Source organism: Natrix helvetica (genome assembly GCF_964273705.1).
Source record: "Natrix helvetica genome assembly, chromosome: 12".
NCBI classification, from domain to species: domain Eukaryota; kingdom Metazoa; phylum Chordata; class Lepidosauria; order Squamata; family Natricidae; genus Natrix; species Natrix helvetica.
In genome coordinates this window covers 20,305,297-20,330,515 of record NC_138556.1, presented here as the reverse complement: position 1 = coordinate 20,330,515, position 25,219 = coordinate 20,305,297, and the positions used below count along the sequence as shown (strand labels likewise).

The following is a 25,219-nucleotide window of genomic DNA, read 5'->3' as shown; positions in this document are numbered from 1 at the left end:
CATGAGTCACAATAGTCGGGTGGGGCTCTGAAGCTTTGCCTGGCTGTGGAGAGGGATTTCAAAAACTCTGCTTGACAACAGAGGAGTCAGGAACTGTGGGGCCTTTCCTCTGAACTCGGCCTCCGCAATGAAGGTCCAAAGTTCCTACTGGAAACGGACCTCTTAAATGCGGCCGTAACTTCTTCGCTGCTTGGCGATACAGGCAGTTCCGTTGCTTTAAGGGAGGTTTGGTGCCTGTTCAGCCCTCCTTTGGCTGGCTGGTTGGGTTTTGTGGGTAGCTGAATGAGTGCTTTAACTTGGGCCCTTTTTACACTGTGTTAAAAAGGGGGGGGATTCTGCATTTACAGGGTTTGAGGGTTTGAAACGGGGGTGTCTACCCGTAGCAACTTTTTAAGTGCAAGGAAAACTGCACATCAGAAGTTAAATTCTTTTAAACCAGAGGCGTCCAACCTTGGCACAATTCTAAGACCTGTGGACTTGTGGAGTTGATGTCCAGAAGTCTTAGGATTGTGCCAAGGTTGGACGGCTCTGGTTTAAAGAATTTAACTTCTGACGTGCAATTTTCCTTGCAGTACCTGTTTCAATCAGTCATGTCAAGTTGTTATGGTGGCCCTGTGCAGAATGGAGATCTAGGGAGATGATAAGCTTAAGTCTCTCTTTATTTTTGGGATCTGTACACCCACCGTAAGATTAAATCTGGATTGGAAATCGATTTGCTTCAGTTTGGCTCTGAATCGGAGGGGGAGATTGGCTGCCGACGCCTGTCCCAACGCAAAGCAAAGTTCCCTTTTAACTCGCCACAGGAAATCCACAAACGGCTGTCATTTGGCTTTTCTGCTACAGAAAAATAACGTGCAGTTGGCAGGACCCGGAGATGTTCCCCAAACGCCCACCAGCCCTCCGTCTTTCGTCCCTGATTTCCCCCGGCTGTGCGTGTAATAAAATGAAAACATAAGTCGTGCTCGACTTACGACCATTTGTTTAGTGACCATTCAAAGTTGCAACAGCACTGAAACACCGACTTGGGACCAGTCGTTGCACTTAATGACCCTCGCAGAGTCCCCACAATCACCTGATCAGAATTTGGGCACATCCAATCGCCCTCTGCGGGGGGGACTTCCCCAAACAAAGTCAATGAAGGAAACCACATGGGGGGGGGGAGGGTTTGCTTAGCGATGATGGCAAAAGCGGTGAAATCAAGCACAACTCACTTAGTGGCGGAACTTGTCGTAAGTCAAGGACTGTCCTGGCCCATTGGGCTAATGCCTCACCAAGCAGCCCCCTCTGCATCCCCTCTTGCTTTCCCCCCTTTGGCGGTCTTGCATTGGGCGAATGCGGCCCTGCAGCAGTGCAGCCGATGCGACGTCACTGCATTTTGAGCCTGCCTCCCCTGCCTTGCAGCCAGGCGGATGATGCAGGCAGGGAAGTGCTCCTGTGGGGGGACGCTGGGCTCTGTTGCACCGCGGGAGACCTTGGGCTTTGGCCTCCCTGAGTGGCCTACAAATCTTCCTGGGGAGGCTTCGTCCCCCTCCCCCTCCGCTGCTTAGACTGGGAGGATCCGTCCCTGGACACTGCTGGACCCGGCTCTTGCCTCAGACCAAAGAGGACATCACAACGGTGGAGGGCTGATCCTCCTCCTCCTGCCCCTCAAGGGCTTAGCCCACCCGGCAGCTTTGGCTGAGTTAGGGTGCCAGACAGGACCCCCTGAGTCTCACACACACACACACACACACAGGAACCCCAATTAGTTATCCCTCCATTCCAGGAGCAAAGTGGATCCCATCCCCCTTTTCTGTTCTTGTTCTGCTCCTGGGACACGGGGGCTCCTCCTTCACCCGGCCCTGCCTGTTGGCGCTCCATCAAGGAAGGGAGACCCTACTTTTGCTTCAGTTGGGAGGCAGAGGCTCCTGGGTTTTGTGGTCCTGGCCGAGCTCCCTTTTCCACCCCCAAGGCCTCGGCTAGATCCATGCCGTGTAGTGGCTGTGTTGGACTCCCGTGTCCATGCTGCTCAGCCAACAAGGTTACTGGGGTAAACGTATGAGAAGCAGCTGGCTATTTAAAGCACAGTTGCCCATGAGAGAGACAAGGGGGGGAAAACCCCAACCCTGCCCTTCTCTCCTCCTGCTTCGTTTCTGTTGGGCTCCTGGGCGCCTCCAGTCGGCCGAATCCATCGATCACTCCGGTGGATCAATGTTGCTAATGGGTTTTCTCTGATGCTCTTCCCAAACCAGCTGGCTCTCTCGGATCTGGTGCCAGCAGGCGGGTCCGTCCCTGCAGAGGCTCCCTGGGAAACTTCAGCTGCCTCCCTCCCTTTCCAAGGATTACGGGCACACCGTCTTCCCAGGAGACGTGCTGGGTCTTGTGAGGTCTTAGCTGGGACAGGATGACGTTTGACACCCAACCTCTCATTGCCTTCCTCAGCAGGCGCTCTCGGGTCGGCCTTATCTGGGAGCGAAGAAGGGGAGTTCCAATCTTTGTACCGAAAAAAGCAGAAACCACCCCAAAACATTTCCCTTTCCGTCCTGTTGCAGTTTGTGAGTTCAGGATAGCGGGGAGTAGAGCCATGAAGTGCAACTGGAGGCAACCACGGGCCGTGCCTCTCCACAGCCAGGAGTAAGAAGGGAAGTAATCCTCCAACTTGTGACAATAGGACCAGAGTTTCCATTGCTAAGCAAGTTGTTAAGTTAGTCACACCTGATTTTACAACGGCTGGCATGACAGCTGTGAGTCAGATAGTCCGGCTGGACTGGGGAGCTGAAGTGGACTCTGCTGAAGTTCCCCTCTCTTCCAGCTCCTGTTTTCTCTGGCGGGCAGGATGGGAAAGTGGGAACCGGCAGGTCTGCAAAACAGGAAGGAGCCTTCAGAAGTGTTCTTTGCGCCCCAAACAGCCTTCCTGGCCTCTAAATTCTCCCCAACCCTCCTGGCCTCCCAGCAGGCTCTTAGGCTGCCCAGGTGAGGTGAGTGGCAATAGAAGTCCCATGAAACAGCCAATAGTCAAAGAGGAGGTTCTGAATTCTTCCAAACACTCCTAATGGGGGGGGGGTTGGGGTTGGGGGGGAGGCACCTCCTTTGATAAACAAGGATTGATTGATCTGTTTGCTGGGCGGTTGGAGCTTTTGCCGCTTTCTTATCTTCCCGCCATTCGTGATTTGATTGCAACGAGTAATCATGTTTGGCGGTTGAAACATTAAAAATCGGGAGTCTACTCCCCCCCCCCCAAAAAAAATACATCCACCCACTGACATACCTTTTGTTATTTTTTTCCACATTAATTTCCTTTTTAAGTGAGTCAGGAAATGGGAACGGACGGACTTTGGGTAAAATCCTAGCCACGCCTGTTCCTTATTCAATGCTGACGCAGACTTCATTCATCCCCTTGCACCAAGGACTTGCTAGGCATTGCTTTATTTCCCTTTTGGGGGTGCCCCCCCCCCAGGCAATGTCTCAGTGCAGACACTTCAGCAGGAGTTAATGCAAAAGCTTTAGCAAAAGCTTGTAGATCTGATTCTGAGAGATTCCATAAATTGGCTTCCTTTGCCCCTCGCCTTAAGCAAGGTTTAACTCGACTGTACCTGTCAGAATGCCGAGGTCGTCTGAAGACGTATCTCTGGCCCTCCTGAAATCCCCATGTTTATGTTTCGTAAAGACTTACAATTCTCTCTCTGGTCAACCTGGAAACAATTCCCACAAGAGGCTCCTTGTGGGAGTAAGGCTGGCCTAGGTCAGTGATGGGGAATCTTTTCAGCACCGAATGCCCAGACTGGAACGCGCGTGGTGCATGTATGTGTATGTGCGCACACTGGAGCGCTGGAAATCTGAAGACCAGCTGGTTGGCACATGCATGCCTGGCTTTGGGCCGTTTTGGGGGCCATTTTCAGGCTGTTTTTTGGACCATTCTTGGCCCGGAAAATGGCCATTTTTGGGGTGTTTTTCAAGCTGTTTTCTGGCACTCTAGCGCCTATGAAGACCAGCTGCCTGGGACACATGTGCACTCCGGAAAACAGAAGAGCAGCTAGAGATGGCGCACGTGCCCACAGAAAGGGCTCTGCCTGCCACCTCTGGCTCATCATGCGTAATTTTACGTGCAAAACTCAATGCATTAAATATAGAAGAGCATTTGCTGTAGCCTTGATTTATCGTGTTTTGAGTGCAGTTGCACCTTGCGTCTTTCGTTTTCTTCCAAACTTCTTAACAAAGATACACTTGCCTTTCTAGTGCTTTTCCAACACGGACAGGCCCTCTGTCAAAACAACCACCAAGCGTGGCCATAGCAATACAAACACAGCAGGAGCAACGGCAGATCCTGGGCTTAGTTAGAAAAGTACTCGGTCAGCCAGGCTGGGCACCTCGGATGCCCAGGGCAGCGCCAACCGGGTGGAGTGGAAGTTGTCTTTCTGGTGCGCTTCTCCCCAGGGCTGCTTTTTGAGGGCAAAAGTGGAGCAATTGTGTAACCACAACAGATGTCCAGATACACAGCCGCATTCCATTGGTGTTGCGTAATAAAATGGGCCTTTGGTGAAGTCTTTTTCAGGGTCAGCATTCAAACATGATGCTGCATCAGAGTTGGTCACTTCTGTCAGGAACGGCTTGATTCAGCAGCCCAGAATATTTTTTTCCAAACTTAGGGGACGCCTCTCACGCTTCGCACGGCTTCACAATCGTTTCTTTGTGCAAAATGGCTTGCAATTTAAGGTGTGTCCCCTCCCACCTCAGAAATCAAAATAGGGACAAGCCACCTTTCTCTGGTAAACGGATCTGAGTGCACAAGAGGCTTCCCAGAACACCTGTGATGTTTTGATGGCTTATTTTCAGGGCCCTGGATAATAGTTAGAAGATGTTGGGTAGAAATGCGTTAAGATACAAAGATCTGGGTGAAAAAGAGGAGATCCGCCCGGATCTTGGGGCGATACCTGTCCTGTTTTCTGCTCTTGAAATATAGTTTGGCCTAGTGATTAAGGCACCCGGCTAGAAAGCAGAAGACCGTGAGTTCAAGTCCCACCTTAGGCATGAAAACCGGCTGGGTGACTTTGGGCCAGACCTCCTCTCTTAACCTATCCCACCTCAAAGTGTTGTCATTGTGGGGAAAATAGGAGGAGGAAGGTGTGTTGGATGTGTTCACTGCCTTGAGCTATTTGTATAAATAATAAAGGCAGGCAGGGTAGAAATAAAAATAAACACAGGGGAGGCTGCGCTGAAAATGAAGTTACGTCAATGTGGTTGAGACTAAATTGGGTATGTAACACCCCTGCTCCTCTTTCCATCTCTGGAGCATTTTTCCCTCCCTCCCTTCTTCCTCCCCTCCTCCTTCCAGAGATACTAGACGCTCTTTTTCACAGGATTAAACAGAGCAAACAAAATTCTCCACCAATGTGCCCCAGGACAGGACTGCTGCCTTAGAGAGGAAAGTCTTAAGGCAAAGCATTCTCTCTTCTGGAGGATCAGCCGGTTAGGATGAGGCCACTGGCCCTCTTCCTCCGCCTGGTTGACCACAAGCCAACAACAAGCCTGCTCATCACAGTTTCAACATCATCAAGGTTAGGGTTCGGACCTTTCTCAACTCAAAATCGGCCCCTTTAAAAATTGCAGCAGATGTTTAAAAACAGGCAAAGGAGATTTAAGAAGTTGCCTAGATTCCCAAACATGAAATATTTCACGTTGCATGAATACCGTGCACAAGGAACGTTTTTGAGTGCCAGCTAATAGAATTCTTCTATTATTACATTTATTAGATTTAAAAGGTTAAATCAAGACAAGACGGGGCAGCAGCCTTCCAACCAACGAAGCAGCTCCCTTGTCTTTCCTACCGGAATAACGAAGTTGGAAGGGACTTTAGAGGTCTTCCAGTCTAGCCCCCTGCTCAAGCAGGAGAAAAAATAGATTTTGAAAGAAATCAGTTGCTCTGGAGGATCCTGTTTGCAGGGAAAGAGAAAATAAAGCCCTCCTTTTGTTCTAGTCAGAGTTCCAAAGACACCAACACGCCTGCTCTTTGCAAGCTGGTTAAATACAAAATACAAAAAAGAGCAATAAAACTAGGGGGAAAAAACAATAAGCTGTTTAAGATGTCTTTACGTCACTTTATATTCCCTCCCCTTGTGTGTTGCAAAAGGCCTCTTGGACAATGTCTAGGGTTTGAGTGGTTGAACCGCCCTTAGAAAATTGGAGGGACTTGGGTGTTTTCAATCCAGCCGCTCCTGCTTTGTATCTCTTGAGATGGTCTGTGAAATGGGCAGGCAGGCAGTCGGAAGGCTGCAAGGGACCATTGAGAAAGGGCCAATGTGATCTTCATCCCCACCCCTCCCCCATGTGGCCATGATCTCATCCCTGGGCAAAGTTTTCTCAGGAGGGTCATGAAAAACAAGTTTCTCCAGAAGCCCCCAGCCCCAATCCACTTAGCCTGCGAAGCCCCTCTGGTTCTGCAAGACATGGCCAGCTTCATCCAGTCCATACCAGGTGGCCATGACTCCACCTGACACCTTGGTTGGGTGCCAACCCCGTGTGGATTCAGAAGTGAAGCCTGGTTGGAGCTGGGAGAGGGGATGCCCAGAGGATGCTCCATTTCCATTTCAGCTAAGGAAAGTTGCCTGCTGCATCCCTCAAGTCATCTCAACTGGAAGGAAAACTCAAGTCCAGTTGGGTTGGGATGAAGTCTCCCTCAGGGACCTTCACGCAAGCCTCACCCAGAAGTTGCTGTTGCCCCGGAGGTCCCATCACTGCCTCTCTGGAGCCGGGACGGGGGCCAAGCGCCTGCATCCTCCCCCTCCCCCCCCGGCGGGGTCCTTGCCAGCTGCGCCAAGGCCCCTCCCGTCCCGGCGGGGCTGAGTCAGAGGTGGCGGCCGAGCCGGGCTTGGCCTCCGTCAAGGCGGGCGGGGACTGGGAGGCGGCCCGGCTACAAAAGGGCCGTCCGGGCGCCGCCCGCTCTTGCTAGGCCGGCCGGCGCTCGGAGTCTGCAGCCCCGCCCGGTAAGTCCCGTCCTTCTCGCCGGCAACGGCCGCCGCTCCCCTCGAGGCTCTGCAGCGGGGATGGCCGGCGCCCCGCAGCGCCCCCCCTCCCCTCCTCTGGCCGGAGTCTCCACGGAGGGTCCCGCTGCGCCCCCCGTCCTTGCCCCAGCCGCCGTCGGTGCCCTCCGGCGCCCGCCTCGGGTGGGGGTCCCAGCTGGTCCTGCGGGGAGGGACCCCCCATGGCAGCGAGGGGGGCGGAGGGAGGGCTTGTGGCCAAGCCCCCTGGGGGTCTCCGGGCTCTTGCAAGGATGCCTTGGGGGGCGGGGTGGGGGGCGGCTGTCCGGGGCGCCGAACTCTCTTCTGGGGGCGAGTAGAAAATCGGGGTTGCTTTTCCCCGTCGGAGAGAGCGCCAAGCGGCGTCGGCTTTTTGTAACACCCCCCTCCCTCTCCCCCGGGTAGATGCCGGATTGTACCGGGAATTCCCCTCCTGGGACCCTTCAAGGGGGAGGCGCCCCGTCCTCTTTTTCTCCTGGGCTCCATTGGGCCACCTTTAGGGGTCACACCCGTCGCTTCAGCTGGCAAGAGAGGGCGCGGCTGAAGTCCTGTGTAAGGCGGGGGCTTGTATGGTGCTGAATGCCTCAAAACGGGCATTAAAGAGCCCCCTCCCCAAACCTGTGAAAGAAGCAGGCTGCTTGAAGCCCCCCCCCCGCTTCTTTTTTTCTGCCCCGGAGCCGCTCCTACCCTCCTCTGTGGGGTGTGTGGAGGGTGAGGCACGTTCGCCTCGCCCGCTTTCCGCCCGGAGCTTCTGATGCCCGTTTGCCACCCAGGTCCGAGGGCCGTAAAAGAAACCTCTCTCTCTCTCTCCCTCCCTCCCTCTCTCTCTCTCTCCCTCCCTCCCTCTGTGTGTGTGTGTGTGTGTGTGTGTGTGTGTGTGTGTGTGTGTGTATTGGGCTCGGGAGGATGCAAAAGCTTTTCTCAAACTCTCCCGAGAGGAATCGGGGGGGGTAGCGGGGGGCTGCAGAGCTGTTGCAATGCAGCCCCTTACTAAGGCCCGCTGATCCCCCCCCCACCTCGCCCCACCCCGATTTGCTCAGCCTGGTGCTTTTCCTCTCTGCCAGCTGCAGCGGCGATGCCTCTCCTTGCACCGACCCTCCTTCGGGTGTGGTTCGGGGGGGGGGGGCGCAGGGCGCCGTCTCTGTGATGTCATCCAGTGTGATTCTCCCTCTCCCCTCCCCTCCCTCCCCCCGCCCCTCCCCGGCTGGCATGTTACAGCAAGCAATGCGGTACGAGCTGTTGAGCAAAGCGGGTGCCACGCCCTGTGCTTGGCGCGGGTTTGCCAAACGTCTGGTGGAGGGGGAGGGGGAGGGGGGATTTGCGGGGTGAGGGCGGGTGGGAGGAAGACCCTCCCCCACCATCTGTGACCCTGTTTCAGCCGCATCCTCCCACCTCTTGCCGGGACTCTTTGCGGTCCCTTGAATGTAAATATAGTTTATTGTCCTGTGATGTGTTTTTAGGGGACAAAATGGAGTTTGTTGCACAACAAAAAGCTCTCCTTGTTCTTTGAACGGAGAGGCAGAGATCAGACCAGCTTCTGATTCACATTTGCTCAAAACAGTTAGCCAAACTCTGGGCTTAATTTACTCGGAAGGAGCTGGAGGAGTCCGCATCTCCTCTTCATGCAGCTGGTGAGCATTAAAAACCTCACAGGGATATACAAAAAGCTACCCAACCCCAGCCCCCCCCCCCAAATATTGTGGACTATCACCTTTGCAGTCTGGTTTGGAAATTGGGTGTCAAGAGTTGTGGCCTCAAAAGAGTTCTGAGAGCAGAGATGTCACTCTTTGCATCTCAGCCTAGGAAGGGGAATTTGGCTGCATCTGTTGGGTGTTGCTTTTGGAGACTTCCCAATGGCTTCTCCGTTGTCTCAGATAAGGACGGGCGTGAAAGGGAACAGGAGGTTCTTCTAAGTATCCTTCGTGTTGCTGTAGTGGTTGCTGAGCCTCCCATAAAGTGGGCCTTGGCCGAGCCCTCCGACTGCAATAAATCTGTTTGCTATTAAGCATGAATGTGTTTGATATTAAAAGAGGCCCAATGGGCTGCAGCCAGGACCGTCTCTGGCTTGTTTGCAAAGGGGTTGGCAGCCCCCGTCTCCGAGGGCCTCAGACTGGGGGAGAAGAAGAAATTCCACCAGCTTATTATAGAGAAATAAGATGTGGAAGAGGAAATTTATTTTCATGTAAATATGAAGCCGGGATCGCTGGAATTTCACCCCGAAAATCCATCAGAAAATAAACAAGGGCAACAACAGAAGGCGGGAGAAAGAGGAGGGAAAAGAAGAATGGGTAAAGGAGAGGAAGTAAAGGAGGGGTAGTAAAAGTAGGAGAAAGGACAAGAAGGAGAAGAAGAGAGGAGTTGGGGAGAGGGAGGGGAAGGAGAAGAAATTCCACCAGGCAGGGAGTAGCATAGCAAGTAGAGCCTCAGACGACAGGGATGGAGACCTGGGTTCAAACCACCGCCCACCCTAAAAGGTTTGGTGGGCTCAGGGCCCAGGGAAGCTGGAGCCAAACTAGTCCACCGATCTTCATCCGAGATTGATTCTGGGGGGGGAGGGGAGAACAGACCCTATTTTGCAAAGAAGCTCCAGGCTTAAAGAGGAGAGATCGGCACAAAGACGAATTCAGAATATTATAAGATCTGGGATAAATTTTAGCGATGGTTGGGACCATAAAGGAAAGACCCAAAATAAGCAATGACTAAGATTTATAGAATGGAGATTAGAATTAGGTATGAAATCATCACAGTGAAAATGTATAAGACAAGAACAGAACAACACGGAGGGAAATACAATATCCTTATATTTGTAAATACCGAATAGACCAATGGAAAATAAGCATGGTGGTTATAATATTTAACTTTATATTCTAGTATGTATGGCAAAGACATTGCCAGGACGGTTATACTGTGCCCAATGCTTTAATGTGTGTTTAATAAAAAAAAAAAAATTTAAAAAAAGGGGGGGGAGTTCAGCGTTCAGGGGAGGCCTGGTGTGGGATGGACCCTGATTCAGCACCACCATTACTGGAGGTTGCCAAGAAGGGGCTGGGCAGCCATTTGTCCAGAATGATACGGGCCGAACAGGCCACCTTTAAGACTTGTGGATTTCAGCTCCCAGGATTCCTCAGCCAGCCATGGGAGGAATTCTGGGAACTGAAGTCCACAAGTCTTTAAGTGGGCAAGTTTGGAGACCCCTAGCATAGAGTCCCTTGCCTTAACAAGGGACTGGACTAGAAGACCTCCAAGATCCCTTAAACAACTCTTTATTCTGCACTCTGGATTTACACTGGTGCTGTACAACGTTTGGTTTTGAATACATTGCCTGATTTTTGGGTGGGGGGGGGTGAGGGGGTAGTAGATTGAGTAGTAGATTTTCTTAGCTTCCTCCCCCCCCCCACTTTCCTAGTGAAGGAAACATCTGGAGCTGTGGATGATGGCCTCTTCCTGCAGATCCTCCCCTCCCTGGGTTTTCCAGAGCCTTCTCTTCCCTGCCTGCATTCCTGCCCAACCACACCCAGATTTCCTTCCAAGCCAGGAATCCATCTCTGGGGTTTGCAGCCCCACCTTGGCAAGAGGAGAGCCCCCTCCCCCTTTTCTCACCTGCCAGGCAACTGCTGCACCTCGGGGAGCGGCCAGCGGCAATGGCAGCAGTCCCAGCCAGGAGTCTGTCTGTCTGGGCAAAGCCAGTTTAGCTCTTAGCTCTTGGCCCAGCACAGATGAGCTTCTGGCTGTGACACAGCGATGATTTGGCTTTTGTTGGAGAAGGTTAATTTGCTGGTAGGATGCATTAAAAGGATTTTGAAAAAAAATAGTTGCAAAGGATTCTTGGTGCCCTGAACAGCAGTTACTGTGGTTTTATGATCGTGTTTCTTAACTTATAAGAGGGTCGGTTTTCAATTCCCCAAGCTGGCTGGGGAATTCTGGGAGTTGAAGTCCACCCATCTTCAGGTTGCATTCTGGGAGTTGAAGTCCAACCATCCTTCATTTGCCAGTCTTGAGAAACACTACTTTAGTAAACCTTGGTACTCCAGATCCAAATCTCTGCTCAAACATATTTCGAATTTTCTTCCTGCTGGGCACCAACATCCTGGCCTACCTCACAGGGCTGTTGCAGGCCTACCTTTCACCAGAAAGCTTGCCTTTTATTGGGAAAGTAAGAGGGGACGTCTCTGGATCAAAGCATCTGCTTTCTGCCTTGGTGGCTTCCAGATGTGGCCCTATCAAATTCTATTCTGCCCAAGAAGCACAAACTCCTTTGCTCTTTCTTTGCCCCTGCTGGCTGAGGGGCGGGGGGGGGCAAGTTGGAGAAGACTGCACTGATACGGCCAAGACTTTTGCCTTGAAGTTTTGCAGCAGTCCTTGGGGAAAATGTAACACAAAAGATAATTCACTTTGAGGGGTTGGAAGAGGCCCAAAGTTGGTCTGCTGTGTAAGCGCATCTTGCGCCCGATTGTGCTGAGCACACAACTCAGCCTTTCATTCCCACTCCCAGGAGTAGCTGGGATTTGATCCCCTTTGCTGTTTTCTCATGCCAGCACATAGCAACGCCAGATAGAAGCAGAACAAGCCTCTACACCTCCCTTTCCAACCCTTTAATTTCTGAGCCGCAGTTAGTTAGGACTTGCTACAACTGATGCCGAAGAAACCCCAAACAAAAGGAAACTTGGCATTTCTGTTTCTTCCTTGAAGACGTTTCGCTTCTCATCCCAGGAGCTTCTTCCGCTCTCGGAAGCTTCTTGGACCCAGAAGCGAAATGTCTTCAAAGGAAAACCCGAAAGTCCAGTTGCCTCCCGGAAAAAAGCACCTTTGGGGCAATCATGACCTGGAGGGCGGAGAATCCCCATAGAAACAAAGAGGGCTGAGTTTAAAGTCCCAAATGTGCTTTTTCAAAAGGCAACTGGACTTTCTGCTTTTTTCCTTGAAGTCCTTTCGCTTCTCATTCGAGAAGCTTCTTTGGTTCTAGAGAAGCTTCCGTTCTGAAGAAGCTTCTGGGATGAGAAGCGAAATGTCTTCAAAGGAAAACCGGAAAGTCCAGTTGCCTTTTGACAAAGCAACTTTGGGGCAACCAGGAGGACCTGGAGGACTGAGAACCTCCATACTAGACACCTGGGTTTAAAATATGCCCCTTTTTTTCTAGATTGAGTTTTAAGCGTCAGGCAAGAAGTTGTTCTCTTTAAATTCAACCCCCCACCCCCAGTGTGAAGCTGAATGGAACATTTAATGGGAACAAAGTTGGATCTGAGAAGGACGCTTAGGGAAGGGAAGGGTTTGCCCCTTTCAAGCTGCTGAACCAACGCCCCGGTGGGGCTTGAACGCTCCTCCATGAGGACTAGAATCCTTTTCTCCTGGCTGGAAACGCCCAGATTCTGCAGCGGCATAGTAGCAGCCGCACCGTGGTCTCCGCAGTCCTCACCTGTAAGGGCGGCCTGCCACGTAGCTCAACCCTGGCGATCTTTTCTCCCCGATCAAAGATCGCTCCCCGGGCGGAGTGATCCTTGCAGGATTCCCTTTGGATGAGGCATCTCCCCCCGCACCCCGTCCTCGCCCTGATTGGCCATCTTGGGCCCGGGGGAGGCTCAGCGGAAGCCGCGCGGGCTTCCAGCGGCGGGCTGGCACGAGGGCTGCGCTTGGCACGAGTTGCCCGCGTGGGTGTTTGTGTGTGTGTGTGCCTGGGTGGGTGTGTTTCCGTAAGGCGTTCCTTGCATTCCGTCCTCTCCCCTCCTTCAGGCTGGAGCCCCGTTGCTGCTCCTGCTTCTCCCAGATGTTGACCCTGGAAATGAAGACCAAGAGCGCTCCGGGGCTCGGGTGGAGGATAAAACCGAGTCGCGGCCGTTGGGTGGGGATGAATGAGCAGCCCCGGGACTTCGGAGTTTAGATCATTTCGAGAAGAGAGGAGAGGGGTCCAGGAAGGAGATAGAAGGAGATACCCTGGAGGGCGCTGTGGAGCCTCCAAAGCAGGAGGCAGTATACCTGGGAATAGGATTGCCAGCGGAGAAATAGCAAGAAGGAAAGCTCTTCTCATTGGGTTAAAATGACATTTTTCAACCTTGGCCACTTTAAGGTGGGCAGACTCCAACTCCCAGAATTCCCCAGCCAGCTTTGGAGACCCCAATGGGTTGCCCGTCCCCAGAACCTCAGGACATGAAGGCTCAGGACTCATTGCTGTATCCTGACCTGTGTTAGCCCCAAACTCTCTTGGCCATCCTAGGGACTAGAAACATGGGTGTTTTTTTAAATAAAGCTACTTAGGAAGTCCTCTTTTCAGCCCCACATAATCAAATCTCTCTTTCCCACATTTCCAAGTGCCTGAGTTCACATCCCACACCCTTTTGCCCTCCATAACCCTCCCCTTTATTGGGAGACACACACACCCTTCCCCGAGTCCTGCATTTGAGGGGAAATGAGCCACTTGCTTGCTAGTCCCTTGGCTAAACATCTGAGTCTCTGTGTCCCTAGGATTGTTCTGCAGCTTTGGAAAGATGGCCAGCTGCCGGGGTTGGATTGGATGACCTCCAAGTGTCCTCTTTGGAGTTCTCTTTTCTTTTCATGACTGGATGTTTCAATCAGGGCAGTGGGTTGTGCCCCTTCTAGGGGGTCTCTCAAACCCCTTCTGGATTTTGCAAGTTGGCTGCTTGCTTTGCCCAGGGTGGATTTGAAAAGGAAAGTTTGCAAACAATTGTCTGGGTTTTTTGGCTGCATTTGGGGGCAGCACTGGAAGACTTCTCTGAGCTAAGGAATTTGGCATTGCCCCTTCTTGGAAGAGGGAGAGGAATGGTATGGCAGGATCCCACTCTCCAAGGACCACGGCCCCTCCGCCCAGCCCGGAAGAGACAGGATGCTTGCAAAGACGGATAGGAGTTGGGGACAGAGAGGAACAACTTTTCTGAAGCCTGGCCAGGGGTGGGAGGGGCAGGCAGCCCCCCTCCTGCTCCACAGTGGGAGTGGAATCTGGGCTCTGCAGGATGGAAAACCTTCCTCAGCTTTGCTGGATGGAGGCCCCCGCCCTGCCCTTCAACATTTCTCTCCCCCCCCCTTTTTTTTCTTTTGACTCTCAAGATTCTTCCCCATCTTTTCTAAAGCACGTGCAGTTTTTTTGCTGTGTTCAAATAAAATGCTTCCCTTCCTTCTCTCCCTCCTTCTTTACTTTTACTTTTCTTTTTTTCCCTTAAAGCAAATAAGGTGGGTGGGGCCTGAAACATTCTTGGCAAACCGTGGCTTCCCATCCTTGCCTCTTAATAGCTGGCTTATTAATTGTGCAGCGCTGCTGGCTCCGACTTCCTCAATCTTTCCAAAGTTGTTCTTGTGCAACTTGCAAGGGACCAAGCCTCTTTTAAAAGCTCGCTTCCTTAATTAAATTGTGCCCGTTTTTTATATGCTTAATTGTATTATTGAACTTAAACCTCATGCCCCAATTCTTCAACGGCCGAAATCCCGAAGGATAGCACAATATCTCCTAGTAGGAAATTCCATGTTTCCTCAATTGCAAAGTACTTTGAGCTTCATTTGTTATATGATATCTTGGGCTGACCCCTAAGATCAGAAACTCTCTTCCTCTCTATTTCTTCTTCTTCTTCTTCTTCTTCTTCTTCTTCTTCTTCTTCTTCTTCTTCTTCTTCTTCTTCTTCTTCTTCTTCTTCTTCTTCTTCTTCTTCTTCTTCTTCTTCTTCTTCCCCTTCCCCTTCCCCTTCCCCTTCCCCTCCTCCTCCTTTTCCTCTCCCTCTCCCTCTCCTCACTCTCCCTCTCCCTCTCCCTCTCCCCCTCCTTCTTCTTCTCCCTCTTCTCTTCTCCTCTTCCTCTTCTTCTTCATCCTCCTTCAACGAATTGCTGTAAGATTCTCCCTAACTATGTATCTGAAATATGTAATTGAAAGCCAAAACTGGGGCTAATCAGTTTTACGTGCTTTTTAAAACCTGCAATTTGAAGTTTTAGGTTACAGTTTGGCCAGGGAGAACAAACTCTCAAAGTCTGAAAGTTTATGATTTTCCTGGGTGTTCCCGTAAGGATCCAGGATTGGCTCTGTTGGGCCAGCTGGGAACAAAGGAAGCGTTTGTTTGGAAGCTTCGGGAAATCCAGAAGGGAAATGCTGGTGAACAAGGATGGCCATTCATTGACTAGGCCATGCAGTCAAGGCAGAGGGGTGGGCTACAGGATCAGCGGCCCCTAAAGTCTCAATATCTCCAGAAGTTGAGATGGATTTTTATGACACTTTCTTTTTTCTGTTTTTTCCTCCAGCTTCTTGTCAAGATGTCGACTGTCCACGAAATCCTAAGCAAGCTCACCCTGGAGGGAGATGTAAGTATTGCAGATGGGGTGGAGAGTTCGAAACACGAGCCCCCTCCTAAGCACCCCCACGCGCTATGAATCCGTTTTGCTCTCCGAATTCAATGGGACCTAACCCTAAGTGGGTTTGCCCCCCCCCTGGGGATTTCCCCAGGAAATGTAGATAGGGCAGGCTCAAAAAGTCAGCACCCCGCTCCCTTGTAGCACTGGGCAATAAAACATCTGCAAAAACCAACCCAGCTCACCACACAGTTCAACCCCCGCCTGCCAATATTATCCTTTAAAGGGCCACTGAGGGCAATTAACAGCATTTGTCCATCGAGTGGCTGCTACGCTGCCCTGTGTGTCCGTCCATCCATCCGTCCGTCCGTCCGTCCGTGTGTCCTCCGGCCCAGAATGGGCTCCTCTGACCAACAGGCTCAGCAGGGTCTCTGCAAAGAGGCTCTCCTGGGGCCGGTCAGTTGTTTCCTTCCCCCGTTCCAAGCTCTTCCCACTGAATCTCCTTTGTTCAGAGAGGAGGCAGCCTGCGTTCGGTGCCTTTAACTTTTCCACTCCTTGTTGGTTTTGGCTTCATGAATCAGCGGCTTCTTCTGGGAAATTGCCGGTGGTGCCAAGCCCGGCCTGGCCTCATGCCAGCTCCTGCCTGGGGAGAGGGGAAGGTGGCAGGGTGGGTTCGCTTGGAAACACGCCTTTCCGCCCCTCCCCTCTCGCAGGCTGGATTTCCCAAAAAAAGCAAAGTTTCTCTTCTACGAAGCCGCCCTGGTGGAACCTGCTTTGCAGGCTTGCAGGAGGACCCCGTTTGGAGATCTGCCCCCTCCCCGGAAGTGGCCTTTGGCAGCCTGAAATATTTATGACCAAAGCCACTTCTCCTTTTGAGCATTTGGGGAAGCGAGATGGGCTGGCTGCATGAACAGTCCTCTTCCCCAATCAGGGACGTGGGACTACAGAGCCCATCAGCACTAGCCAGGGCAGTCCTTGCAGCTGGGCTTAAGAGGGGGGCTGTAATTCAGCCCACCATGTGGGGTGCAAACATGAGCTGGGCTGAACTCTCTTTAATTGCAGAAGACCATTAGCCCAGAGGTTTGTTAATGAGTGGATTGTCAAGAATTTGAATACAGAACCTGAAAAATTAAGGTTGAAAGGGAGAGAGAGAGTGAGGGGGGAGGATGGGAGGGAGGGAGGAGGAGAAGAAGGAGAGAGAGAGAGAAGGAGAGAGGGAGAGCGAGAGAGAGAAGAAGAATAAGAAGAAGAAAGAGAGAGAGAGAGAAGGAGAGAGAGGGGGGAAGAGACCTGCAGACCTCCTGAATTAGGGGACTCATTAAGGGGGGGGAGGGGAGAACTCTGAATGTCTTCCCTGCAAGGGTTGCAAGATGGACAAAGTGCGGTTACTTGATTAGCTTCAACCCACATCTTCCCTCTGTTGATTTGGGGGTTTAGAGACACCCCACTTTCTTTCTGGTCCTCAGTGAAGCCCCTTGCAGTGAGGGACCTCATGTGGGGGCCCTTGACCCCCCTGTTTTGTGGCCCCCACCATCCTGCTTTGTCCCAGCCATCTGTGGCAGCCTGATTGAAGGAAGGCCTTTGAGCCCACAAGGGAAGGAGCCCCACTTCCATGGGGCCAAAGCTGGCACAGCACCAGCCTCACCCAAGCTGGGGACCTGCAGATGGGTCGATGCCAGCCCTTCAGGGGGGCAGCAGCACTCCAGGCTTTCTTTCCCCCAGAGGGGGCATACGAAGTGTGAATGGCCCTTGTCTGTCTCCCCGCGTGAGCAGTGAGTTGGCTCAGCAGGTCTCCCCATTGATGGTTGCCTTTTTTCTCCACCCCCCCCAGCACTCCCTGCCCCCCAGCGCCTACGCCACCATCAAAGCCTACGGTAACTTCGATGCCGACCGCGATGCTATGACCCTGGAAACCGCCATCAAGGCCAAAGGTGGGTGCCAAGGGGCGCCGTGGAGTTGCCTCCAAAGTCAACCAGGGCTCCTCCTTCTCTTGGCTGGGCATGGAGACAGGATTAGAGGGGGGGGACACTTTGGGTCCCTTCTGCTCCTGGGGGGCCCTGCCAGAGACGGGCCTTGCAGCTCTTAAGCAGTCCTTAGAAACGATTGGAAGCCCATGTAGGTTTTGGGGGCTGAATCTGGTTGCAGAATTGTGGGATGGGGGGGATGGGAAGTTTGGCTTGGGGGGGGGGCTGCAGGCTTCCAGAGTTGGCTTCCAGGAGGCCACGCAGCCGACTGCCCACAGTCTGATCGCCTGAGAGGGAAGGGGGTGGGGAAGGAGAAGGAAAAGGAAGAGAAGCGAATGGGGCAGGTGGGGTTTGGACAGGTTTCTAGACCACCTGATGGGAGGCGGTGGGTTGGGAAGCAGATGTGTCTCTGTGGAATGCAGCTGCCTGCGAAGGCGATGCTGAGCGGAGGAGCTTTGGCTGGCCCTAATCCAGCGCTCGCTCTCTTTGCAACCTGGTGAGGGAGGAAGAGGCCACTTCGGTCCTCCCTGCCCTGCTAGAAGGTCTTGGCAGCTGTGAGTCAGCAGCCCACAAAGGCTGCATTTTTCCAACACTGGAATGCAGCCTCAGCGCCAGTTGGTGGGTCTCTGCGAGGCCGTTCCACAAGGGTTGCCCCCCTTTCCCCTGGTTCAACAGCCCTCTGGGTGCTCCGACTGGAGACAAGACAGGGCCTCCCCCCCCCCCCCCCATCGTGCGTGTTTGATTTCGGAGTTGGGGAAACTTTATTAAAATGAAGGAAACAAGGACTTGGTTCAGAGGGAGAAAATGTGTTTTTTCCCCCCTGATGCAGAGGTGGGTTCCTACAGGTTCGTTGCAGTTTGGCTGAAAGCTTCCTGGTTTTCCCCACCCAGTTGAAAGGTCAAAATCTTGCCCCCACACCCACATGTCCATCACATGGTCCAATCTCCCACAGAGGTGCAAAGACAAACGATGACCTCGGATTTTTAGAAAGAACGTTGTTATGGCTACATATCATCTAACTCCGTACAATCCCCCCCTCCCATTTTCCCACAATAGAAAATGCATAGTAGAATAATAGAAAGTGTGGCCGGCCAAAGACCTCAAAGAAAAGAGGGCTGCAGGCCTGATAGGTATAGAAGGACTGAGAGATACAGAAAGAGAGAGAGAGAGAGAGAGAGAGAGAGAGAGAGAGAGAGAGAGAGAGAGAAGTGGGGGGGGGGGGGACAGAATGGAGGCGAAGTTTGCCTTGGGCTGAGGTGTGTCCTTTTCTCTCTCTGCAGGGGTGGATGAAGTGACCATTGTCAACCTTTTGACAAACCGCAGCAATGAACAACGGCAGGACATCGCTTTTGCTTACCAGCGGAGAACAAAGAAGGTACGACGGCTGGGACTCCAGTTCCCAGAATTCCCTTGGGCGAGGTGGGAACGTGGCATCAAGACATTGCATAACCAATTGTGGCTTACTTGAACCCTGCTAAACGTGGCTTAGGGTGATGTGTCTGGTTTTTGACGTAGTTTGTAGTGACAACCTGAAGTCTCCAATTTGTAAACCACAATTGATGGCTTGTGGGAACCGAGTGGCTTGGGGGGGGGAGCAGAGATCTGCTAATTCAGAAGGCATCCTAAGTGGTTGACCCTTAACCCGTAGGAACTGGCTGCTGCTTTGAAATCCGCCCTCTCCGGCCACCTGGAAACGGTCATCTTGGGCCTCCTGAAGACGCCGGCACAATATGACGCCTCTGAGCTGAAGGGAGCCATGAAGGTCAGTGACATCCTGGTGGTGTGTGTGTGTGTGAGCCCCGTTTCCTTCCACCTCTTCACCATCACATCGGCCCCCGGTCAAGATCAAGAGGTCTTCTGCTCCCAGGGCGAAATTGACACGTTGCTCCTCTCCCAAATTCCATCCACCCTGCCCTGCCCACAAGGATGCTTGTTCTGAAGGCCCCATCCACCTCAGCCGCACAGACAGGGGACGTTTGGGAGTTATGGGCACGGGAGTACCACCCATTGGCAGGTTTGGGAACGAGGGTTTGGATGCCCAGGAAGGGACTGAAGGAGTTTGGGCTCCAGAATCTCTCTCTCTTGGGACCTGGGAATCGCACCTGGTGCAATAGAAAATAAATAACTATAACTAAACAAACAAACAAATAGCAAGGGTACAGTGCCAGGTAGAATGCTGGCGTTTTCTTTATCCCACACTTTCCTCTAGTGTCCACAAGCTGCATTACAGCCTGAATTGACAATCGCTTCGCCTTCTAGCTTGGAGGAAGGAGTGAGGAATTATTTTTCTCTCAGTGTTTAAGAACAAAAAAATAATAATGGGGGGGGGTAGAAGAATTAAAAGAGATTAACAAGCATTGGAAAATTGAGTAAGCATTTAACCTTACATTGGTCCTGTGAATGAAAACGTGTTAGGTTTCCATAGGTTTGCAGCAGGGGTGAAATCCAGCAGGTTCTGACAGGTTCTGGAGAACCGGCAGTGGAAACTTTGAGTAGTTTGGAGAACTGGCCAATGCCACCTCTGGCTGGCCCCCGAGTGGGGAGGGAATGGGGATTTTGCAGTGTCCTTCCCCTGCCACGCCCACCAAGCCACGCCCACAGAACCGGTAGTAAAAAAAAATTGAATCTCACCACTGGTTTGCAGGATTCCTCTTGTAAGCAATGGATTTACTCTCAGTGGAGCCAAAGAAAGTGGATACTGCAATTGCAAGAAAAACACTAGGAGGAAAACAGAATGAAAATCAAGTTAGGATGCAGTCATTAACCACAAAAACTAGCTTTGTGTGACTCACAAGTCCTTCCGACCATCAGGAATGGTGGCAGCCGCTTTCTGAGTCTGAAGCCGGAGTTTCCCCAGTCATTCCCAGGAGGGTGGGAGGGTTGAACTGGAGCTCAGTTCAAGCAAGGCCACTGCGTGGCACTGACTAAGACTTTCCCGAAGGTTTTGCCAGGGATGTGAGTCAGACCGTGATCCACCTAAACCGAGATCGCTGTAGAGCACTCTGTAAGTTTTTCTCTTCCCTTCCAGGGCCTGGGGACCGATGAAGACACCCTCATTGAGATCATCTGCTCACGGACAAACCAGGAACTGGCCGTCATCAACAAAGTTTACAAGGAAAGTAAGTTGGCCAGGATGCTCGTGGGAAGAGAGAGCGCCAAGTCTCTCCTTTAAGTAGCCAGGGTTTTCTTAAGGATTGGCAGCAGCAACGACTTCTTCCTGAAGGGAAAGATTCCCAATTGTAGCTGCTAAACAAGGACTACCCATAGTGAGGAACCTGGGAGATGCCTCTCACTGCGGCTGCTTTATAGAGCATCAAACCATGGTTATTCTTGCCTCTGTAGGGAGCTTCAGGACTGCAGTCAGATGTGACCAACATTCAATGTTTGTCAGATTAAACCCAGGGGCGGTTTCCCCATCTTTAACCTTCATTCTGCTTCGTTTTTAGTGTACAAAACTGAACTGGAAAAAGACATCATCTCTGACACTTCTGGGGATTTCCGTAAACTGATGGTTGCACTGGCCAAGGTAGGACCCTCCGTGAAAAACTGGTGTTTCTCAACCTTGGTCACTTTGAGACCTGTGGACTTCAACTCCCAGAATTCCCCAGCCAGCTATGCTCATGGTGATAGGCTCAGCTATGACCCCCAAATTGATTTGATTTGGGTCTCAGAATCTGATGGTTGATGCTGCAGCAACGGGATTCCTGCAGGGGTGCCAAAGTTGGGGGTTGGACTAGATGCCCTCGGTGGGCCTTCCCTACTACCTGGGACTCTGTGATAGATCATACGGACTTACTTTGTGTTTCTGTCCTCTGTTTCAAGGGCAGGAGAAACGAAGACTGTTCTGTAGTGGACTTTGAGCTCATTGACCAAGACGCTCGGGTAAGTCCCTCCTTCTGTGGCGCAAAATTGAAAATAATGTTTCAAAATTGAAAATAATTTATTTCTAGCATTTTTGGCCACCCATCTCACACAACGATTAAAACAATCCCTCTTTCCCCAAATGCGACATAAAATGATCTGCCTCTCCTATTCTGCTTCTCCGTCTATGGCGTCTGTCTGGCCACCCAAGTTTCCCTTTATAGCTGTCCTTGTTTTTCTGGCCACCTTGTCAAAAGCTGGCAGATTCCACCCGCAGAATTCCGCCCGAGCTTTTGGGGTGTTCGGGTTGAGGAGCACCATTCCAGTGGTGGGTGGGAGCTGACCCCAGACATGTCCCTGTCCTTCCCAGGACCTCTACGATGCTGGAGTGAAGCGGAAGGGCACTGACGTTCCCAAGTGGATCAATATTATGACCGAGAGGAGCTTCCCCCATCTCCAGAAAGGTAAAACGGACCTTCTCCGGACATCTGGGGGGTGCAGTCCAAGCAAGTCAATGCCCAGGACCAACGCCACGGGGCTTCTGGGAGTTGAAGTCCACAGGTCTTAAAATTGCCAAAGTTGGACACCTCTGGCCTAGAGGATGAGCTTTTAGAAGAAGGTCTAAGCTTCTTCAGCTCCAAAGGACCAGGGGACAGTCACGGCAGACTCCTCTGCCAGCCAAAGAGGTCTGGGCTCTGGGTATGCACCTTCATTTTCCAGAGCTTTCTTGCCCATTGAGAGTGGACCATTGAGGAGCTCCTTAAGGGCAACCAACTTCTTTGATAAGCAGACTACAGAGCCAAGGTGAAAGAGTAATTCTCTGTTACTCCTGGAGTTGTTTCCTACTATCATTTCCCAACCTGAAGGACAAACAAAAGAATTAAATCCAACTTGGAGTCTTCTTCCTGAGACCTGGAAGTGCCATGACTGATCTAACCTACCATTATATCCCAATGTTCTTCTTGAACTTTGTTGTCACCCAAATCCTTATTTTGTCTTTCCTTTTCCTTGCCTTGGTAGTCTTCGAAAGGTACAAGAGCTACAGCCCTTACGACATGCTGGAGAGCATCAAGAAGGAAGTCAAAGGTGACCTGGAGAACGCCTTCGTTAATCTCGGTAAGGAAGCGGAGGAAGAAGGCACAGTCTCAACATGGGCATTGACGTCTTGGGTGGGTTGTCTCCAAAGCAGAGGACTCATTTGCTGGAAGCCAACATTGGCCTGACGGAGGGGAAATTGGGGTGAAGACAGATCCTGGATTTTTTCCCTTTAAAGCAGAAGTAGGGATGTGAGAACACCAGGGCACTTAAGAGATCTTCCTGGCTCTGAGAAATTAGTTCGGTGAGGAGAAGGCTTTCAAGCTTGGTTGTCTTCAAGATACAGATCTGTGACACCTTTTAGGCTGCACAATGTCAGGGCAGAAAATAATCCCCAGCTGAATTTGAGGCACGTCCTTGGATGGATTTATTGCATTACGCAAGCTCTCGAAGAAGTTGCATTTCTAATCAACACCAGATGGCTGCATTTCAGCAAAATATAAATATATAGTTCAAAATCCTTGTCTGTTATGAGTGTCCAATGGAATGCAAATGATGAAAGATTATTTGCTTTCTAAATAAATTGCAATGATTGGGCCCCTGCATAATTTGTTATGGACACCACAAAATTCCAATTGATTTCTTTTTAACGGAGGAGAAATCAAGAATTAAGGTGATCCTAATTTCAATTTCTTCCAGTTTAGAAGATGGGGTTTTGAGATTTTAGCCCCGTCTTCACCCTGTGTAAATTGTCTCTGAGTGTTGTACATTTACAAAAGGTTTTTATGGTTACTTTGTTTTGTCCGTCACGCGTCTCACCTTCATTTTTGACCTTATTCCTCCCACAGTCCAGTGCATTCAGAACAAACAGCTCTACTTTGCTGATCGGCTTCATGACTCCATGAAGGTAAGGAGAAGGCTCAAGAGCAGGAGGGCAGGGAGGGTCAAAAAAGTCAAGATGGCGGCCCTGATGGTGGGATTGAAGCTTAGCTCGATTCTTACGTACATTTTTTTTCACCCTAACCCCCCAACATCCCTGCAGAGTGAGATTGTGGTGGAGATGCCTGTTAGAGATACAGTTGAAGAGTTTATAGAGTATAAATGTCAATCTTTTGAGGTAGAGGCTGACTTCATTGAGTTTAATTGATTGATCCGTCACTTAAAAGCAGCCCAGGAGAGAAGACATTGCTTCCAAACTATATCGATCTTAGAATTGGACACTTCTTCCCTGATACTGAATTGTTCTATCATCCAATAATTTCTAGAGCCCCCAGGGGTCTTTCCCCCCACCCATCAGGATGCAGAAATGGGAAAGACATTCAACCCTTTGGCACGAATCCTTCTGCTTATGCAAATGTTCCCCAAGTTGCTTTCCTCATCTTTCTCTCAAGGAATTCTAATTTTTCCTTTCACTGGGGGTCGGAAGAAGGAAATGCTTTTAAAGATTTCCCAGACTTCCCAGGTTTCAGCATCAGGTATTTTAATTTTCAGGGCAAAGGTACCCGGGACAAGGTCTTAATCCGAATCATGGTTTCTCGAGCTGAAGTTGACATGTTGAAAATTAAGAGTGAATTCAAGAGGAAATACGGAAAATCCCTCTATTATTTTATCCAGGTGGGTAGACAAGAGGATGGAATTAAAATCCCTTAAAGAGAGTCACCTCCCCATCGAGTAGGGGGCCTTTTCTTCCATGCCCTGCACCCCCAAATGGGGGTTGGGAATCCCCATACGTCTCATTGCTGTGATCTGGTGATCAAGGGGGGGTGGGGTGGAACTGAGCCTAATTTTGTGTACAGGTAGTCTTCAACTTACAACTACAATGAGCCCAAAATTTATGTGACTAAGTGAGACATTTGTTAAGTGAGTTTTGCTCCATTTTACGACTTTGGGGGATGCTGCAATGGTCATAAGTGTGAGAAATGGTCCTAAGTCACATTTTTCAGCGCTGTTGTAACTTCAGCCGCTAAATGAACTTTTGTAAGTCGAGGGCTACCTGTATTGTTGTAGTTGCATCCTTCAGATGTTTAATTTGCTGTTTTCTCTTGGGTTTTTCTGCAGCAAGACACAAAGGGGGATTACCAGCGGGCGCTCCTGAATCTCTGCGGCGGAGAAGACTGAAGCCCGGGAGAAAACTGCCCTCCAACCACTTCAAGCTGGAAATGTGCTTTTTTTCACACACACCCCTCCTCCACCTCTGCTGCTTTCCCTTCTCTCCCTTTGCAGAACTATTAGGAGCCCCAGCTAACTCCGCTCCTGCCTGCTCTCTACGCCAAGCCTGGCTCGCTTTCCGTGTGTCTCTCCTTCTTCCCGCTCGGCTCCTGCCCAGTAGCTAGTCCCGTGGGAGTCACAAGGCCGAAGCAGCTAACGTTCCTAAGAGGGGGAAGGATCCATCACGAGGTTCCATCCCTGGTGGGGTCTGGTTGAAAGGACAAATAAAGGAAAAATATATATGAGATTTTTACTTTAAAGGAAACTCTGTGTTTGTGTGGTTCTTCGGTCTGCCTCTGGCAATGACAGCCTCCTAGCATGCAGACTGTCTGGGATGGGATAAGGACTCCTGCCATGAGCAGGGGGTTGGGCTAGAAGACCTCTAAGGCCCCCTCCAACCCTGATTCTACGATTGTAGCGTCTTTAGGCACATATTTTGACTCTACAACCTTTTTCTTCTTGATTCTGCCTTAAAACAGCTGCCCAGTTTCTGACACCAGCTCACAAACACAATCTTGCCAGTCTGTGTGTGCCGAGAGAGAAGAAGGGAGGAAGGGGCATTTTTCCAGCAGAGGGAGGGTCTTCAGTAAGCAGATTTCCCCCCTGTGCTTTGACCCAAAGGGAAAGAGCTTGTTGCTAAGGGTGGGGCGAGGGGAGAAGGCAGCTAGTCCTTAACTTACAAACACAATTGCGAGCAGAATGTCTGTTGCGAAGCAAGGGGGGCTGTTTAATGACTCTTGCTCAATTATACAACCTTTTATTGCCATGGTTGTTAAGCGAATCATTGCAGTTAAGTGAATCGCCTGATTGTTGAGCCAATCTGGTTTCCCCCCTTGACTTGTCAGAAGTTGGCTGGGAAGGCTGCAAGTGGGGATCACG

General features: G+C 51.1%; 1 protein-coding gene across 2 annotated transcripts in view; it reads left to right on the top strand.

Annotated features, from left to right (window-relative positions):
• The window catches only part of ANXA2 (annexin A2), a 40,554-nt gene extending 15,949 nt beyond the window's left edge, over window positions 1-24,605 (top strand). Inside the window, exons 1-13 of one of the 2 annotated variants that reach the window (XM_081965147.1) lie at window positions 6,874-6,959; window positions 15,225-15,284; window positions 17,104-17,203; window positions 18,517-18,611; window positions 18,885-18,998; window positions 20,265-20,355; window positions 20,683-20,762; window positions 21,059-21,118; window positions 21,468-21,561; window positions 22,118-22,213; window positions 22,981-23,039; window positions 23,624-23,746; window positions 24,191-24,605. In XM_081965147.1, coding sequence (XP_081821273.1) covers window positions 15,237-15,284; window positions 17,104-17,203; window positions 18,517-18,611; window positions 18,885-18,998; window positions 20,265-20,355; window positions 20,683-20,762; window positions 21,059-21,118; window positions 21,468-21,561; window positions 22,118-22,213; window positions 22,981-23,039; window positions 23,624-23,746; window positions 24,191-24,250 — 1,020 coding nt within the window. In that variant the 5' untranslated portion in view covers window positions 6,874-6,959; window positions 15,225-15,236 and the 3' untranslated portion in view covers window positions 24,251-24,605. Of the gene's footprint in view, window positions 1-6,873; window positions 6,960-15,224; window positions 15,285-17,103; window positions 17,204-18,516; window positions 18,612-18,884; window positions 18,999-20,264; window positions 20,356-20,682; window positions 20,763-21,058; window positions 21,119-21,467; window positions 21,562-22,117; window positions 22,214-22,980; window positions 23,040-23,623; window positions 23,747-24,190 lie in introns of those variants that run through there. The other variant, XM_081965148.1, reaches the window with a different exon arrangement.
• The last annotated feature ends 614 nt before the right edge of the window (window positions 24,606-25,219 follow it).